This window comes from Salvia miltiorrhiza, chromosome 1 (assembly GCF_028751815.1).
Source record: "Salvia miltiorrhiza cultivar Shanhuang (shh) chromosome 1, IMPLAD_Smil_shh, whole genome shotgun sequence".
Classification (NCBI taxonomy): domain Eukaryota; kingdom Viridiplantae; phylum Streptophyta; class Magnoliopsida; order Lamiales; family Lamiaceae; genus Salvia; species Salvia miltiorrhiza.
The window spans coordinates 34,307,235-34,324,098 of NC_080387.1; the positions used below are offsets into that span (position 1 = coordinate 34,307,235).

General features: G+C 36.6%; 3 protein-coding genes across 5 annotated transcripts; 2 read left to right on the top strand and 1 right to left on the bottom strand.

The window, feature by feature from the left end:
• The first annotated feature begins 51 nt into the window (after positions 1-51).
• LOC131021778 (OVARIAN TUMOR DOMAIN-containing deubiquitinating enzyme 6-like) lies at positions 52-5,381 on the top strand. 2 transcript variants are annotated; one of them, XM_057951075.1, is made up of 10 exons: positions 52-266; positions 909-956; positions 1,051-1,922; positions 2,182-2,343; positions 3,566-3,643; positions 4,203-4,281; positions 4,376-4,521; positions 4,612-4,677; positions 4,756-4,930; positions 5,030-5,381. In XM_057951075.1, exons 3-10 carry the CDS (start codon positions 1,236-1,238, stop codon positions 5,248-5,250), a joined length of 1,614 nt encoding a protein of 537 aa, XP_057807058.1. In that variant the 5' UTR covers positions 52-266; positions 909-956; positions 1,051-1,235; the 3' UTR covers positions 5,251-5,381. The 2 variants fall into 2 exon arrangements, with proteins under 2 accessions (XP_057807058.1, XP_057807051.1); XM_057951068.1 differs by having other exon boundaries at positions 909-1,922.
• A 768-nt stretch (positions 5,382-6,149) lies between these two features.
• On the top strand, positions 6,150-10,018 carry LOC131021797 (mRNA-decapping enzyme-like protein). 2 transcript variants are annotated; one of them, XM_057951091.1, is made up of 8 exons: positions 6,150-6,483; positions 6,593-6,633; positions 6,819-6,868; positions 7,226-7,370; positions 8,139-8,195; positions 8,423-8,546; positions 9,061-9,528; positions 9,760-10,018. In XM_057951091.1, exons 1-8 carry the CDS (start codon positions 6,325-6,327, stop codon positions 9,817-9,819), a joined length of 1,104 nt encoding a protein of 367 aa, XP_057807074.1. In that variant the 5' UTR covers positions 6,150-6,324; the 3' UTR covers positions 9,820-10,018. The 2 variants fall into 2 exon arrangements, with proteins under 2 accessions (XP_057807074.1, XP_057807080.1); XM_057951097.1 differs by having other exon boundaries at positions 6,214-6,483; positions 8,423-8,510.
• Positions 10,019-10,146: 128 nt separating this feature from the next.
• LOC131021790 (uncharacterized) lies at positions 10,147-16,225 on the bottom strand. The gene is made up of 14 exons (XM_057951082.1): positions 15,742-16,225; positions 15,084-15,250; positions 14,660-14,763; positions 14,517-14,583; positions 14,249-14,341; positions 14,013-14,177; positions 13,786-13,926; positions 13,606-13,683; positions 12,452-12,564; positions 12,281-12,341; positions 12,009-12,176; positions 11,565-11,666; positions 10,743-10,832; positions 10,147-10,542 (listed from the first exon to the last, which is right to left on the bottom strand). Exons 1-14 carry the CDS (start codon positions 16,031-16,033, stop codon positions 10,480-10,482), a joined length of 1,704 nt encoding a protein of 567 aa, XP_057807065.1. The 5' UTR covers positions 16,034-16,225; the 3' UTR covers positions 10,147-10,479.
• Positions 16,226-16,864: the final 639 nt, after the last annotated feature.

Sequence of the window (16,864 nt, forward strand, 5' to 3'; positions counted from 1 at the left end):
AGAAATGAAAAAGAAAGTAAAGAAAATGAGAAGAAAAAAACTAAATTCCGCAGTCACGTGCTCTGCTTTATTTTCTTCTTCTTTAAAACTCAGCCTCCTATTTTTGTTCCCACAAAACTGCCCTTCTCCTCATCTCTCTCTCTTTCTCTCTCTACATATACATACATATAAATTCCCACACACACCTACACACACTCTCTCTTCCTTCGCCCCGCCTCTTCGAAACACAGCTGCAACTCTCTGTTTCTCGCTCATCATCGAATCAGGTGAGTGCCTCCAGCTCGGAAACGGGTCAACTCTAGGGCTCTTTGATTTCTTATTTCACTTCACCTGCTCATGCGTCTAATTAGGTTTTCTTGTCACCGTCTGAGTTCATCGCGTGCGTCTCTCGTGGTCTTTCTTTTTATTTGTTTTTTTTTATATATTTTTTGGGGGGATTTTCCTCCGGAATTTCCGAATCTCTAGCTCCTCGATTTATCCTTCGAAGTTGATTTTTGCGTTAAAAATATGCACGTTTTGTTTCCCTAGGATTGGGGTAGATATGTTTCTATTCGTTTAAAGATTTACTGCCGTTTCTTTTATTGACGCCGAGCAGTGTGATTTACTTGTGTTCGCTAAATTTAAAATTCTATATCACTCGCTGATTGGTGGTGTGTTGCCTTGTTCTTGAATGGTAAACGTTGAAATGTTAGTTGGGCATCTTGTGCTGCCGATTCTGTATTTGTTGGATGTTCTTGTTTGTGTTTGGGTTCAGTAAATGTGCTAAATCCAGTTCTTGTGCGTTGCTTTATTTTGTTCAAATTGTAATTGCGAAATCATGGGCTTGGGCATATGTGGTTTTCTTTTCTTGATGGTAAAATGCTCTGAATCCTTTACTTATGTGTTGCTTTCATTTGTTTAAATTGCAGTTGTGAAGTCTTGGATGTGATTATTCGTTATCTGGGGCTTAATCACGGGTAAATTCGAGTACTCATCTAAAAGAGGGTTTTATTGTTTAAGAATAAAAGATTTGGAGGTCAAGGTCTCATGAGAATTGTCAGGGGAATGCAGAAATTGATTCGTGCTGAACAGAGCTTAGTGGGCTGGAAGAACAAATCACTTACCCGTGGAATTGGTGTGACTGCTCCCAAGGCCAGAACACGTGACAAACTGAAACCTTTAGCTGTTTATCTCTAAGTTGGGTAAAATTAAGGGAATAAAAGTGTCTCCTTGGGTTCTCGGAGAAGAGGGTAAGTATGACTCGGATTTTAGTGCAGCGAGGTTCTTCTGGTTCATCATCGTCATCTAACCAAAACAGATCAGCAACATCATCGACATCAGCGCCTAGTCCGTCGTCTTCTTCAGCTTCTCCGCAGCCACAAGCTACTGGCACCGCACAAGTTATTCCAACAGTAAAGGATGAAAATTTGGTAGAAGTGCAAGAGCAGAATGTACTGGATGAGTTGTCAGATCATTGTGCTGCTTCAGACAACAAAAGTGAGGATCTTTCTCAGGGAAGTTTGAACAGCGACCGGCAAGGTGAAAAATTGGTAGAGGATGAGATAGTGCACAATGATGATAGTGTCAGTTCTGGAAATTTGGTTAAGGGGTTTGCAGGGTTGTCAGTGGTGAAGGAGGAAACTGATGCAATGGTTGAAAGTTCATTCCAGAAGGTCCCTGGCAGTTCATATCCACCACCACCTCCTGTACCACCTCCAAAGCCTTCTTCAGTGAACTCCATATCTAGGAGATCTCCATCTGCAGACCCAAATGCAATGCGAATAGGGCCATCTAGGAGACCTGCTGCTGTCTTGCCTGGTGTATCGAGCAGGTCATCGCCAACTGGATCTCGCCCATCTTCACCTCGTTCTCATTGCGAAGGCGAAGGATATAACAGTGCTGATGAGCAGAGTCCAAACTATAGTCCATGCTATGATGATGCAGTGAGTTTTTTTTGAGGTTCAGCTTTTTCGAACAATGTTGTTTCATTTATACATGCTGCATCCTTGAGTTATACTATTAGACCTTTATAGAAATCAAATTAAGCAGCTATGTACAAGTCATTGATTTGCTTGGTATTGTTTTTACTCTTGCACGGTTGAATTAATCTGGTGGTCCAGGTATTTATGTGTTATAACTTGCTAAAGAATCTTAGTTCATGGACCAGAGTAGTGTGATAACCACTTCTTTTATCTGATACAGGAAAGAGAACACCAGTTTGAGATTGATTTAAGGCGAGTGAAAGGCTTGGAAGTGAGAAAAATGCTAGAGGATGGGAACTGCCTTTTTCGTGCTGTTGCAGATCAAGTATATGGTGATTCAGAATTATATGATTTGGTTAGGCAGATGTGCATTGACTATATGGTAATTTTCTGATTTTCTTAAATTTTCACAAGTAAATCCCTCTTGTGTTTGCGGTCAGTACATGTCACCTAACAAAAGAAAGTATTTGCTAATGAACTTTGGCTGACAACGCACTCAGTTGTACAGGCAAAGAAGAAGTAATCCTAATATTTCTTGTTGTTACTTTTTTACAAGTCTTTAACAGACTATGCTGCTTGCAATTTCTCTGGTAATTTCACATTTAAAATGTCCATGCATTTGTAAACGATTTGTCCATTATTTTTTTTTTACAACTTCCATGAAAGGCACATGCAAAAAGAATGAGTAGATCTTGCTTACATGCTAAGGATCTTTTTTTCTTAAAAACATATTATCTTTGGTCAGATATTTTCTGAAGTGCTCTTGGTGACTTATCATGTAAGTAGATTGGTATAAGTATGTGCATCTACTTACTTTGCTCATTATATATATTTTGCATCTAGTCTTACATTACATGTGTAAACACTCCCACCTTATACATCTGAATCTTTATTTAAAAGACTATTAACTTATCAGAGACCTTTTATGGGCCTTTAAAGATACCTTTGTTGATCAATTGGCACTATGTCGAACTCAATTATTTCTGGAGTTGGGATTTTCAAATCAATTTAACTTTCTGTTATGGTTATTGATATGCTCTGTTGGGACAACTACAACACATTGATGACAGAAGATATGGAAAACATATACTGGGCTATGATAGTAGAACTTAAAAAAACACATGGGTTATTACTTGAATTATTATGACTGACTCTATGAACTTTTCATAGTTCATATTGCACTTTGTAAGTGAGTTTATAGTTAGCCAAATTAAGTGAATAGTATATGGTACAGTAATGTGGAATGAACAAATTCTTGAACACTATAAGTTGAAGATTGAGAATTCAAATGCAGTGAGGTTATCTCTACAGTTATGCCATTCAAATTATGTTTGATAATTTGGTGCTCTATCATTACTTTTAATGATATGATTTTGAGCAAAATAATTAGCATACAATGTATTTGTTTGGGTTGTTCCTGTTAAGAATGCAATGATAAATATCTGTTATGATTTTCATGCGTATTATAATTATAAACCTTATGTAATTAAACTTTTTTTTTTTTTTTTTATAGTTTTTTTGTGTCATGAGAAAAAGGGTAGGCATCTTTTCCAGATGTTCTCTTCATGCATTCACCATATGATGTTCAATTTCTATTGCTGTAGGAGCGGGAAAGAGATCATTTCTCACAGTTCATAACAGAAGGTTTTACTTCCTATTGCAAGAGGAAGAGAAGAGATAAGGTACATATAATCTTGGAAGTTTTCTTCCTCAGCCCTCCCTTTATTTCTTGTATGATAGAAACTGAAAATGTTACTCAGAAAAATAGTACTATATGATAAGTTCTATTTCCTAATGATTTCATTCACCAATAACAAAAAATAAAGTCCCCTAACATGTTTTGCCACTTCATCTACAAATATTGCTGTCCTCGAGTCGAGGAATGAGATTCATCACATTGTTTTTTCACTGAGATTTAGCCAATTCTTCTTTTTGAAACATGAGCTTCAGAATGAGATCAAGTTAGAGCTGATAATTTCTTAGAAATTGAGCACTCGAAGCTCGAGGAAACTTACGAGTCTCTATCAAGGGGGAACTGGCTTTTCATGTTCTCGTAAATGTTATGATTTGAAATTATAAAGAACTAAGTCATTTTATTTATTGTATATCTATTAATAATTGTTTGACCCAACTCTAAAAAGCTTGAGTCCCAAACTCTAAAGAGAACCAACAGGGTAAAAGAGAAGGATCCAATCCCAAGTGGTTGTGATTCTAATTTGGGGCTTATTCTTTTGTTTGCAGGTCTATGGAAATAATGTTGAGATTCAGGCTTTATCAGAAATGTACAACCGGCCTATACACATATATTCTTACAGCACAGGTGCTTTATATGCATATAATGATTTTTGAGTCGGAGCTTTCTATGTTATTTCTCTTGTTAGTCTGCCGATTAAATCACTATATGTGTGATGCAGAACCTATAAATATATTCCACGGAACTTACAATACCGACACGCCTCCAATACGGCTAAGCTACCACCACGGAAATCACTACAACTCTCTTGTTGATCCACGTAGGCTGACCATTGGTGCTGGGCTTGGATTTAGCTCCCTTCAAGGGGTAAGTGCATCTGTTTTAGAACATCCTTGGCGTCCAAAGTTCTCATCCATATTCTTATGCTTGCCACTTTTGGTGTTAATAATCTGACAGACGGACATTGATAAGGGTAAGGTAAAAGCAGCAATAAAAGCTCAACAGGATCAACAAATCGATAATGTAAGTAATATAACATCTCTAAAGAATGAATAATAATCTCTACTCCAAAACTCATGTCAGATTTGTTCCTGTTGGTAGGCACTTCTTGCTGAGGGGCGCTTCTACTCCGATCTTGAGCTGACCGAGAAGGAAATAGAACGCATGGTGATGGAAGCTTCAAGGGCAGAGTATCTAGCCGATGACAAGTTCAAGCAACAAGTCGGTCCAAGGGAGTCCTCGACTTCTAGAGCTGAGCCCTCATCTTCTGCAGCAAGTGAGTGCTTACATTGCCACGCATTTGCTGAAAAGCGTAAGACAATTCTAGGAATTATTTGCAAGTAGCTGAACTTGTTTAATGTCGTTGACTTGTCAGGATCATCAGGAAGCGACGCCAGGCAGGAAGAAGGGCGCGATCAGGGGTCGGCCGGCTCAGTTCTGAGTGGCAGCATGCAGGTGCTGCTGTCTATGGGGTTTAGCTACCTGCAGGTGATCGAGGCATATAGCATTTTTGGTGACGATGTCGATTCCATGATCTGTTACCTAATAGAAATGAGCAGCAGCGGCAGAAATAAAGGCAAAGCAACGGAGAAATAAGAATCAGCAGAGCCTTAGTCAAGACTCTTTCATTCTCATTTACCAGCTTGTAGAATTTTGAACTCTCTCCATTTTATGTTACTTTTATATGAGAAATACTCGACTACAAAATTGGTATCTGTTTTCTTGCATGTTGAAGAGTCTTGTTCTTTGTTTTTTTAGTATGCTTATATCGATTCATGTTGTGTGTGTTTGCTATTTGTCAAATTGGGTTTGGTTGCGTTTCGATCTCGTATATTATTTGATTGATATAGTATATGTTGGCATGTTGTGTTCTTTCTGGATATTGGTGAATTAAAATACAACGAGATTGAAATGTAATCTGTTTGGCTGCGATTGGAATCGGAATTGAGACTGGTTAGTTTGAATATCGATGAAGGAAATACTATGAGATTGGGATGTGAACGTTTCAATTGTTAGCATGAATGGTAAAATGTGATTTGATGCACCAACTTTGAGTAATAAGTAAGAATAAAATATTATTATTAAAAGTTAAATTGAATGTTATGGGAGAATGGAGATGGGTTTAATCATTGTTGTACCAAGAAAATAGATGGTAATCATATACAGTCCTGAAAAGCGAAGCGAAAATACTTCTTTCGTCCCATTATAAATGTTCAATTATTTATAAATGTTCAATTATTTTTAGGTACGAAGATTAAGACATGTGTAGAAAATAAATAAAATGAGTTGATGAAAATTATTTAAATATTATATATTGCTAAAAATGGAATTGAACATTTATAATGGGACATTCTATGATGGACATTTGTAATGGGAGGTAATTGGATGAAAGAGAAAACCCAAATCGAAATAAATATTGAGATGAAATGACTAATATGCCCCTAGTAATAGGAAGAAGGAGAAAACTCAAATCGAAATAAATATTTAGAATGAAATGACTAATATGCCCCTAGGCCGAGTTAACAAAAAAAAGGCGAGCAATCTGAATATAAGCGGCGAGTTGAGATAAACTATTCTCCACAAGAGTTTTGAGTTAGTTCTGCTGAAAAAAATAATTTAGGGCTCTCTCTCTCTACAGACGCAAGGAGGAGTGAGATAGAGCCTGAAACGATGTCGCAGAACGGGAAATTGATGCCCAATCTCGACGAGAAGACCACCAAAGTCCTCAACCTGACGGTGCTGCAGCGGATCGATCCATTCGTCGAGGAGATTCTCATCACCGCCGCCCACGTCACCTTCTACGAATTTAACATCGACACTAGCCAATGGGTACGCTGTCTCAATTCGTTAATCCAGCAGGAATTTAGCTGTTGAATTTGATAATTCGTTTAGGGGTTTTGTGTTGTTAATTTTGGGGATTGTGAATGTTGGTTGGCAGAGTCGGAAGGATGTGGAAGGTTCGCTTTTTGTCGTGAAAAGGTGAGGGCGTTCATTGCTTCACTTATCTCTTTTCTGTACTTCCTTTTTCTGATTTCGGGGGAGATTGATTTCTTAGGGTATTTGGAGAAAATTGTGGGATTTTTTATGTCGGCCGGGATATTTTGTGAGAAATTTGCATTACATTTCTGCGTGTGATTTGATATCTGGGGTTTTTGTTTGTTCAGGAATACCCAGCCAAGGTTCCAGTTTATAGTAATGAACAGACGGAATACTGGTTAGTTACTCATTTCCTTTCATTCTGTATAATTACTTGGGGTACTGATGGGGGTTTTGGCTCTTTCAATAAGTATCTTTAGTCTTGCTTTTAGGTTGTATGCTTAGATAGTACTAAGCTTTTGGATGAATAATAAATTGGACTAATCTACTTGGTATGCCTATTTGGCTTTTCAGAATAAGAGCTCTCAATATCATGCTACACATAAGTTCTTGATAGATCTCTTCATTTACATGATCCAGTGGACCTATACAGTTCTGCTAAATAATCTTGTTAAAAACATCCAATTGTTTTAGGCATGTCATTGCTATCTTTGGATGTTAAATGTTTAAGGCCTGTCATTTCTGTTTCAAGCAGATAATCTAGTGGAGAATCTCTTGGGAGATTTCGAGTATGAAGTCCAGGTTCCGTATCTTTTGTATCGAAATGCTTCCCAAGAAGTAAATGGAATATGGTTTTACAATGCACGTGAATGTGAAGAGGTTGCAAATCTATTTAGCAGGTATTTGATCAAGTATTTGTTACTGTTTTTGTTTGCATCTATCTAACTGTTTGTTTTTAGTTATATGGTAATTAAGGTCTATGGATTGTCTTATGATGATGTGTCGTCACTACCTTGGAGTTCAGTGGCACTGGGTCTCATGTGTGCACTTTCTTGATGGTATTGAAACAGTAGCTTATTTCCTGTACAATTGTTTGGATAGTGTAAAAAATGAGAAGATATTAGATTAGAGGTATTGATTTAGGAGCATGTTATTGTAAAATGCCATTTCAAAAATTTGTGGGCTCTTTACTATGGAAGGTTTGCTTTGTATTTATGTTTGCATGAGAAATACATTCTGTGACGCTGATGCTTTTTGCATTAGTCAAGGCAAAGGTTTCTGGTCTCATGTTGGCATGTCGCGCATGATCCTCTGGCTGACTCTTTCGATTGTTTACATTTCAATAAATTTGATAGCAAAACAAAGCACGAGTCAGATGAACATTGCTGAAGCTTAGTTGTACATTTCAATAAATTTGATAGCAAAACAAAGCACGAGTCAAATGAACATTGCTGAAGCTTAGTTGTATACTTGTAAAAACTACCTTTTCTTCATATTTGTCCCTTTTCAGACCATCCAGTGCTCTTGAGATCTTTTGTTTCGATAATAGCATAGAATTAATACTTTTTTAAACAAAAAATCCATGTCTTTATCATCATGCATATTCCAAGGTGCCTACAAAGTCCAAAGTATCTTTTGTCTTGAGATCTTTTGTTTCCTTTTTCTAGGATACTTAATGCATATTCCAAGGTGCCTACAAAGTCCAAAGTATCTTCTGTGAAAAGGTAATTATTTTCTATCTGTTTAATTCTTATTATTGACCATAGAGGTTCACTTCTGGTATTTTTGAGATTTGATTATCTTGGCTACATCATGATCAGTCTGACTGCTATTTCACAAGAATCAATCGTGCTGTTAGGTGTAGCTAATTAATTTCCACTCACAAATTATTTGGATTTCCATGCTAAAAATAGATATACTCCTTACCTAATTTTATTTATTTTCTTCTCAGTGAATTCGAAGAACTAGAAGCAGTTCCAACACTCGCTGTAATGGATGGTCCCTTAGAGCCAACATCTTCTATTGCTAATGCAACAGAGGTTTCTGATGATCCTTCTTTTATAAACTTCTTCAGTGTACGTTTTCTTTATCTTTTTGAATTCCTGATTGAGAATTAGGCAGAAGGTTAGACTTAAAGATCACCATTCTAAGCATATTTCCTTTTTCCATGTTTCTAACCGTGAAATTCTGTAGATCAATTAGTTAGTTAAGAGACAGATAGATGCACTTATCAATGAGATGTTTGAGTTAGAGAAAGGTGGAATACCCTGTTGTCGTGATTTCAAATTAGTCTCTTTAGAATATTTTTCCATTATTCTGCTTCCTTTGGTCAACATAAGTTAGTATCAACAATCGCTCTGCAATGGTCCGAAAATGGGAGTTATAATTTTTTTTTATCTACAATCAGGTAATGCAAATACAGTTGAGTCTTTCTGATAGTTAATTCTGCATATTATTACTTAAATGATTAATGTTCAAATTATTTATTCAGTTCCTGTATCAGTAGTGGTTTACCAAATGGTTATTGAAATGATCCATGTGTTGAAATGTATTGAGATAAACTTGATCATAGAAATTATAAATTTGCAGAATGCTATGAACATAGGAGCTGCTCCAAATACAGCAATTTCTGGACAGCCTTTCAACCCCTCTGCAACTGTTATTCCTTCATCCATTCCACAGAATGTTTCTCTGCCCACTTTGACAACTGCTCAGCCACCATCTAATTTATCTGCTTCTACACCTATAATGTCTATTCTTGAGAATACAGAACGTACTACAACACAGCGTTCAGCTGATCTGGTGAAACCATCGACATTTTTCAGCCCTCCTCCCACCTCTGCTGGACTGGTTATACCTCCCGTGTCATCAGCAATGCCAACTGCACCTCCATTGAATCCTCCAGGAAATCTACAGAGACCTTATGGTGCACCATTACTCCAGCCATTTCCGCCACCAACACCCCCACCATCACTCACTCCAACTGCTCCTACACCAAATTATGGGCCACCTGTCAGCAGAGAAAAAGTTCGGGATGCACTTCAATTGCTTGTTCAGGTATGATATTACGATTCATGAAATCTCTTTTTATTTGCAAAATTCTTCCATGTGACTGAGCCCCTTGCTTCTAGATTATCTGCACCCTTGTACATATATATCTTGTAGCAAATTCTTGCGGTATTGTCATCGAGACTATTGTTATGAGTAGTCTGCAGGCGAAGCTCTGTGCTTATAATGATCTTTGCTGAGACAAGTGTGTTTTAACTGTGCATGTATTTGTGCTCATAGGACAATCAATTCATCGACATGGTCTACCGAGCAATGCTTAGTGCAAACCAACAATCGTGATAAGTCCGGAGGTTGCTGCTCGAGTTTCCATTTCCTGCCTCAACTCTCAGTAGGAGGAAAATGTATAAGTCGCTGTTCATTATGTAGTTTTGCTAAGAACCATAAATGTTCCTATGCAGTCCTTGTATAGAGTTTGCATTAATTCATAGTTGGTTTTACATTTTGCCATTTCCTTGATATATATCATCTCGTTTCCACATTTTGGTTATTACCTTTGTTAGCTCCGGAAAATCAATTTCGACTAAAAGTCATAAATTTCACGTGCTTTCAAAACCTTAAAAATAGAGATATTTGGACCATTTGGCGTTCGTAAGATTTTCAGCAAAATGAAAGTTAATTTCAATCTCATTTAAACAGAATAGCAGAAAAAATTATCTGCTCCATCCACATCTAAACAAAAATATTCAGCATACAATTACATGGGAGCTCCTGATTTCCGTTGAGTACGATGGCGGTCTAAACAAAATTTTTTCTACATTAGTCTATCCCCTAAAACAAACGATTGAGGGACTAATTAACGAGAGATGTGAAACATGCTGAATTGCTTAAAGATGCGAACGAGTGAGCAGGCGCTGCAGGTCCATCCGAGATCTATGCTGCGTTAATCAAACTACGGAAGGGGGGCTGCCGGGACTAACCAAATTCTTTGTGAGAGAACAGTTAAGCTGTCTTCACTTTGCGGGAGGTGGGGCGACGAAATAGACTGATCAGATCATCAAGACCCTGCGGGAATACGGATTCAAATTGAGACTCCAATTCTAAGATATAGTGAAACATACATAGCTGACATGATATGCAAACAAAATTAGTTAAAGCCATTGTTTTCATTTTAACATGTCACATTTGAGGCCTTATTTGTATCAGATGTCTTCCTTTATAAAACAAATATGAAGTGTGGGTGGAAAATGACGAGGCTGACTTACCCTTGTAGTTATAACCAAAAAACTAAATAGAGTAATAAGATAAGACCCGAGAACCAGCAGCAAAAGTAAGTCGAAAGTCACACTTGCGACCTGCAACAAAAGGAGAGTAGTTATTGTCTGTTGATTTCACACAAAAAGGAAAGAATTCCTCTGGACAAGGTAAAATATAATGCAGGGACTGGGTCCATTGCATATAAAGTGAACTAGGATGCCATTCACACAACACGACCATAAAGGCTATGTTTGACTTAGGGCAGGGTAGAAATTCCCGATAAATAAGGCAAAGCCCGCTGACCGTTAATTTCAGAAATTACCCTACTATCAACTTACCTCAAAAAAATATCCATATACTATCAATAATATCCCGATAATTACCCTACGTTCAATTTTTTATCCTAATCTAACCTCCTATTTAATAGTGCAAAGCCCGCTGAACGTTAATTTCAGAAATTAAAGGTTCTATGTTGATGCCACATCAGCAGTCAGTAGAAATTAACAGTTCCATTAGTGAAAATAGCGGAGGTTATATTAGAAAAAAAATTCAAAAGTACTTGTATTATTGGATACTATTGATAGTATAAGATATTTTCTGTGATACGTTTTTGGGTTATTTTGGATAATTTAGCCTAAAACCAATTACCATCAAAGTTAGGACATATAGAATGGCAACCGATGTTCTTTTGCTCGCGACATAACCTCGAAAGAGAATAGCTAAACAAGAATATAGAAAAGATAGTTCCAAAGCGGCGCCTCTGAAGTTTTTATCAGATATTTATTCTTGATATGAAAGAGCAAGTGAGATTCAGAATTTCAGATTTGTACCTGATAGATATGTAATCTGCCGCTTGTTGAGTCATAAAAAGTGAACATCCCATCAAGTACTTCGTGTTGCACTCTCACCTCAGCAGTGTGATCTTCTAATTCCTGTGGGTGAAAAATCTCACCAGTTAAAAGTGGATAAAAAATAATAATGATCACAGACATGAGATCATTTTCAGAATCCTATGAGAACGATACTAACAAACTACAATTTGGGAAGGAATATCATATGGAACAATGTAACTATGAACTGTTTTTTGAAATAGGAGAAATATACACCACCGGTTCTGATTAGTTAATGAAACAGATCTGATTAGCAACATTACTTAATCACTAGGTCTTAATAACTTATGAATAGGAAATCTTTTTCCAGATAGTATAAAATTAATTGAAAATACAGCCCCTTATAAGAAAATAGAGTGAACAAAAATTAGACCAGAGATATACCTTTTTCAGTGCCATGATAAGAGGATCATTCTTGGAAAGAAATGGAGCCACTCGGGGTGTCGTTGACAAAAATTGTAACCATGAATGTATATAAGAAGGATTTACAGATAAGCTACTATCATCTGCAAATATATCAATGTTTTTTCCCTCCTGGCCATAAATATGCCTCTGTTTATGAGAAAGAAACTTTAATTAGAAAATTGAGAATATAGTATAATTGCCACCATAGAGAAAAAATAGAATTCAAGCAAACACTAGCTACGAGGTCTTACTGCGAGACTTTCAGCAACTAATTTTGTACTTCTAGTTATTGAATCTTCATCAACAAAATGCCTGCAGAGGTGACCAGGGTTGACTAAAGAAAGATTCATACAGGAAAGAGAAGAAAGGAGTTCCAAATTCAAAGACAAAAAATAAGCGATTCTATTTCCTCGAGTTACAACCTGCTATCTGACAGACCTCCAGCACTTTCTAGAAAATCAGGTGCGACAGAAAGCTCGGACAGTGTTGCGGCAGTAACTCTCAGCCTCGAAAATTGTTCATGCTCCCATGCAACCTAGAATTTTAAACAGCTTGAACATATAAAACCTAGAAAGTTGATGAATAGAGAACAATGAAACAGATCAAAGAAATATATTTGTTTTCATATTTTAAAGATGAAAGACGAGCCTCTTGTGTCATATTGCTTACTGAAACAAACAGTTTAACTCATAAGAAAGCACAAAACAACTAATGTTGACCCACCACATAAAACCCACAGTTCACATGTACAATGTTAACACATGTTGCTTACTGAAACAAAACAGTTTAACTCATACGAAAGCACAAAACAACTAATGTTGACCCACCACATAAAACCCACAGTTCACATGTACTATGTTAACAGAGAGAAATGCTTTTACTCTTATCTTTCTCAATCTCATGTCAATAGTTATACCAACAAGACACTGTTGGTTGGTTTTTTATTTAGGTGCTGGCCAACCAATGGCACTTGAATATACATCTTTGCAGGAAAAATAAGTGGGGGTAAATGAACTCAATCCATTTTGTTCCAGAACTTTCATGATATATTTTCAAGAATAGAACTTTTGTGATGTATTAATGCTTCATTAGATATAGACATTTTATCTTTGCACCAAATAAGTCCCACTTTTACCCAAAAATAGAATAACCACAAGTTTAAGAGATAAGAGTAGGCAATTCAGAAGTATGGTCAATTTTGTATGAAGGCTATACTCCAAAATACAATGTTATCCCATCTATAGACAACTATAAATTCAGAAGTCCTTCAAGTATAAGCATTGGAAAAATAAAGTTCTAAAGGTGCAAGTGAAATGATCAGCCATACATATGGAAATTTCAAGAATCCTCAAGCAACCATGAAAAAAGGATAAAAGCATACTTTATCTTAGAATACTACAAACTAATTGTTAGATCATTGTCCAAATAAACAAAAGGGTAGTCAAATAGAATTCACATATATAACATTTTCAGCACTTTAAATATGTCGAGGAGTTACTCCATTAATGAAATTCTAAGGTGAACTAGAAGATAAGCCAAATTTAAAATCTCACATTCTGGATCTGATGTTACCTACCCGAGGATTAGAAATGTTAATCTTCTTGTGCTTCAGCCCAACTTTAAGCCCAAGTTCTTCAGACACACTAGAGAAACCCTGCAACAATGCATTTGTAAATACTGCAGGAATCACTTGAGCAAAGAACAACTGTCTGAAGACAATCACGTCTTTTTTCACAAAAGGCCTCTTAGGGCTTACCTCAAAGATTTGTTTGATGTAGACATTGTCTGGAGGCTTAGACACATGGATCCATAACTCATCACGGATAGAACCAATGCTATTCAAGCAAATAGAATAATCAATAGTCTCGCGCAAGCGTTGATCCAAACTATGAAGCCACTATAACAGAAAGGGAAAATGTCAGAATATTATAACAATGATCCAAGTATATAAAAAGGGAAAATTTCCTTTGAAAGAATAAGCACCTTATGTGTCCCATTGTAGTTATAAGGCCCTCCAGATGTCAGCGCAAAGAGTATATTATACCTTCCTCTTGTCTTAGGATTTGAATATAAAATTGAAAACAATCTAGCTACTTCTAGGAGTGCCACAACACCACTTCCATTGCTGTCACTTCCCACAGATAATCCCTGTTAGCATTGAGATGCATAAGATGCTGGGCTGCCAACAATAATTAGATTTAGGTAGGAAAGAGATTTACTGGTGCAGCCCCAAATGTATCATATGATGCCACAACAGCTATGGTAGGAAGTTGATTTGAATCTCCATCAGCTCTCAGTCCCGGCAGCCAACCCTGAAAAAGTAAAATATTTGAAAAACTTACAAATAAGCTGAAGTCATAGAGGTAGATGAGCTCAATGAGCTCAATGACACATCAAAGTAGCCACCAAATTCACTAAATAATGTGAACTTTTTAACATAATATTACCGTAGATACCCCAATAGAAAATAGAAGGCAAAACTAGAACCTGAATATTTGCTATAGTTGGAGACACAATTTTCTTAGGTTCAGGGGCAGCAACAACAAGCTTGTATCTGAAACATTTTAGTAAAGGAATCAGCTACAATAAGATTATTTGAGAAGGACTCCCAAACAAATATATCAACTAACCCGCCAGTTGTGGCAGTAGCCAGCTGACCAGTAGCATCATTCTTCTTGACATCAGCAAGGACAGCACTGACATGGTCGTCCTCAAAACCGAAGTACACAGGATACTGTAAATGATAATTATAATCAGGTGACAAACAGTAAAAGCTAATTGCTGAAAATGAGAAATTAATTTATCCAATCATATGATCAACTAGAAAATAAGCCATGAACATGTTAGCCAGAAGCTAAGCATATGATGGACAACATCATGGCTTTTCAGATACAAATTCTGTTGTGTGCACAGACTAGACCAGACCAAGACTTCATTTCCTTCTACTGAATGAAGAAGTTGGGAGTAAAAAAATAACGAATTTGATCAAATAAACATAGGGTTCATAAGTACGTCAAATACTAGCTTTTCAAAGGAATAACCTATTTCACTCACAGGGATGTTTGCATGTAAAAGCAACCGTTCCAGTTCAAGCAACACTTTCTTGATGCCTACTGAAGAATCATGACCTGCTTCATCCTTGCTATCTATGTTTTGTGGATTGAAAACCTGGGGAAGTAGAAGCAATAAACCACCTAATGGCTTCTTCTCCTCGATATATTCTGCGATGATGAGGTGCGAACAAAGGAATAGGTAAGTAGGTAACTATCGTATGATATGAAAAGAATAAACTGGAGAAGTAAACCAAAATAATACATTGTTGGTGAGGATTTTCAGAAGCACAACCAACACTAAAGCATATGTCTTAATGATTATCCATTTACACTGCTAAAAAATGGGATATCCGCCATTTAGGAATTGAAGAATTTAAGTAGATTTAGTAAAGTATGAAAAACAATATAGCTGAGCAAAACGAATTTAACTCGATTACTACTTTATGTAAAAACTAACACCCAGACCCTCCAGCTTTTCTGGAAAACACGAAAAAACGAACCTCCTTTCCCACTTGATTTCAAGTATTCAATCAACTTAATTATCCAAAACAAAAACAAACACATACAACAATTCGGAACTTCGTAACCTAGAGAATCAGTATAAACTGCTTTAAAATAAAAAGAAAAATAAGTAGAACGAAATGAAGGAAATTAGCGACCTCTGATGAAAGTGAGATTCAAGTCGCGGACGGGGAGTATAAGGACGGTGCGGGAGAGATCGGCAGCTGCACCGGCGGCGGCGGAGGATGAGAAGAGAGAAGAGGCGGCGTGGTGGTTGAGGGCGGCTAGTCTGGATCCAAACGGGACGCCGGCCAGATCGTACTGCACGAGGCGGTATACATCTACGACGGCGACGGCGTCGCAGAGCTCGATGCACGCCATCACTATAATCAGCAGCGCAATCGCCGACGAGTACACCGGCTCCACCAACGCCGACTGAGATTTCGCCATTGGTAGAGGTTTTGGAGCTTTGATCTGAAAAGAGTGTGGAGTCTCAAGTCTAAATAGTCTATATATCTGTGTGTGCTTGTGTGTGAGAGATTTTTAATATTGATAGTCTTAATTATACGAGCACTCATTAGTATCGTATTTATTATCAGTAATCAATTTTACTGCTGTAGTTTGTTAAATAACTACTACTAATTTTGGAGTTACTTTTTTAAGTTCTCTGCTGATGATAATTATGAAAAAATTATCAAAAATATTTATTCTTTTGCAATATTGCAAAATTAGATAAAATAATGTAACAATCATATACCAGAGGCGAGGGTGAAGGCCTGATCCAAACAATAATAAAATTACACATGTATCATTAAATTTAATTCGAATAAAAAATCCCTAGAATTTCGACCCGTCATACAGTCTAAGTGAACATAAAGATACGAAATAAAACCAATTATACAAGAGAAAACACAAGTCAGTCAATAAGTTGAAGAAAATTACTGTATCTTTTATAGGGATCTCAATTTTTTGGACCCGACGGATCTGGATCTGAATCTCAGTTTTGAAAACGGATCTGGATCTGGATCTTGAAATTTTAGATCCGGATCCGGCCCAGATCCAACCCGTGGATCCGTTTTATTTTATATATATTTTTTATATTTTATATTTAGTTTACTAATAATACTAACTAAATTAAAAATAATAAATAAATTATATTCAAAAGAATAAAAACTAAAAGTAATTAGATAAAAATATTTTGTGTTATATTTTTCATGATGGAAATTAAGTGTTGTTGATTTTGTGAAATTTTTTTAATTTAATTTAAAAATAGTAGATCCA

Coding starts and splice junctions, on each gene's coding strand:
- LOC131021778 (XM_057951068.1), top strand. CDS start 1,236: ATGACTCGGATTTTAGTGCAGCGAGGTTCTTCTGGTTCATCATCGTCA. Junction 1,923..2,181: donor GTCCATGCTATGATGATGCA/GTGAGTTTTTTT, acceptor TATCTGATACAG/GAAAGAGAACACCAGTTTGA. Junction 2,344..3,565: donor AGATGTGCATTGACTATATG/GTAATTTTCTGA, acceptor CTATTGCTGTAG/GAGCGGGAAAGAGATCATTT.
- LOC131021790 (XM_057951082.1), bottom strand. CDS start 16,033: ATGGCGAAATCTCAGTCGGCGTTGGTGGAGCCGGTGTACTCGTCGGCG. Junction 14,584..14,659: donor GCTACTGCCACAACTGGCGG/GTTAGTTGATAT, acceptor AAAATGTTTCAG/ATACAAGCTTGTTGTTGCTG. Junction 10,833..11,564: donor GCAGATTACATATCTATCAG/GTACAAATCTGA, acceptor CTTTTGTTGCAG/GTCGCAAGTGTGACTTTCGA.
- LOC131021797 (XM_057951091.1), top strand. CDS start 6,325: ATGTCGCAGAACGGGAAATTGATGCCCAATCTCGACGAGAAGACCACC. Junction 6,484..6,592: donor ACATCGACACTAGCCAATGG/GTACGCTGTCTC, acceptor GTTGGTTGGCAG/AGTCGGAAGGATGTGGAAGG. Junction 6,869..7,225: donor AATGAACAGACGGAATACTG/GTTAGTTACTCA, acceptor TGTTTCAAGCAG/ATAATCTAGTGGAGAATCTC.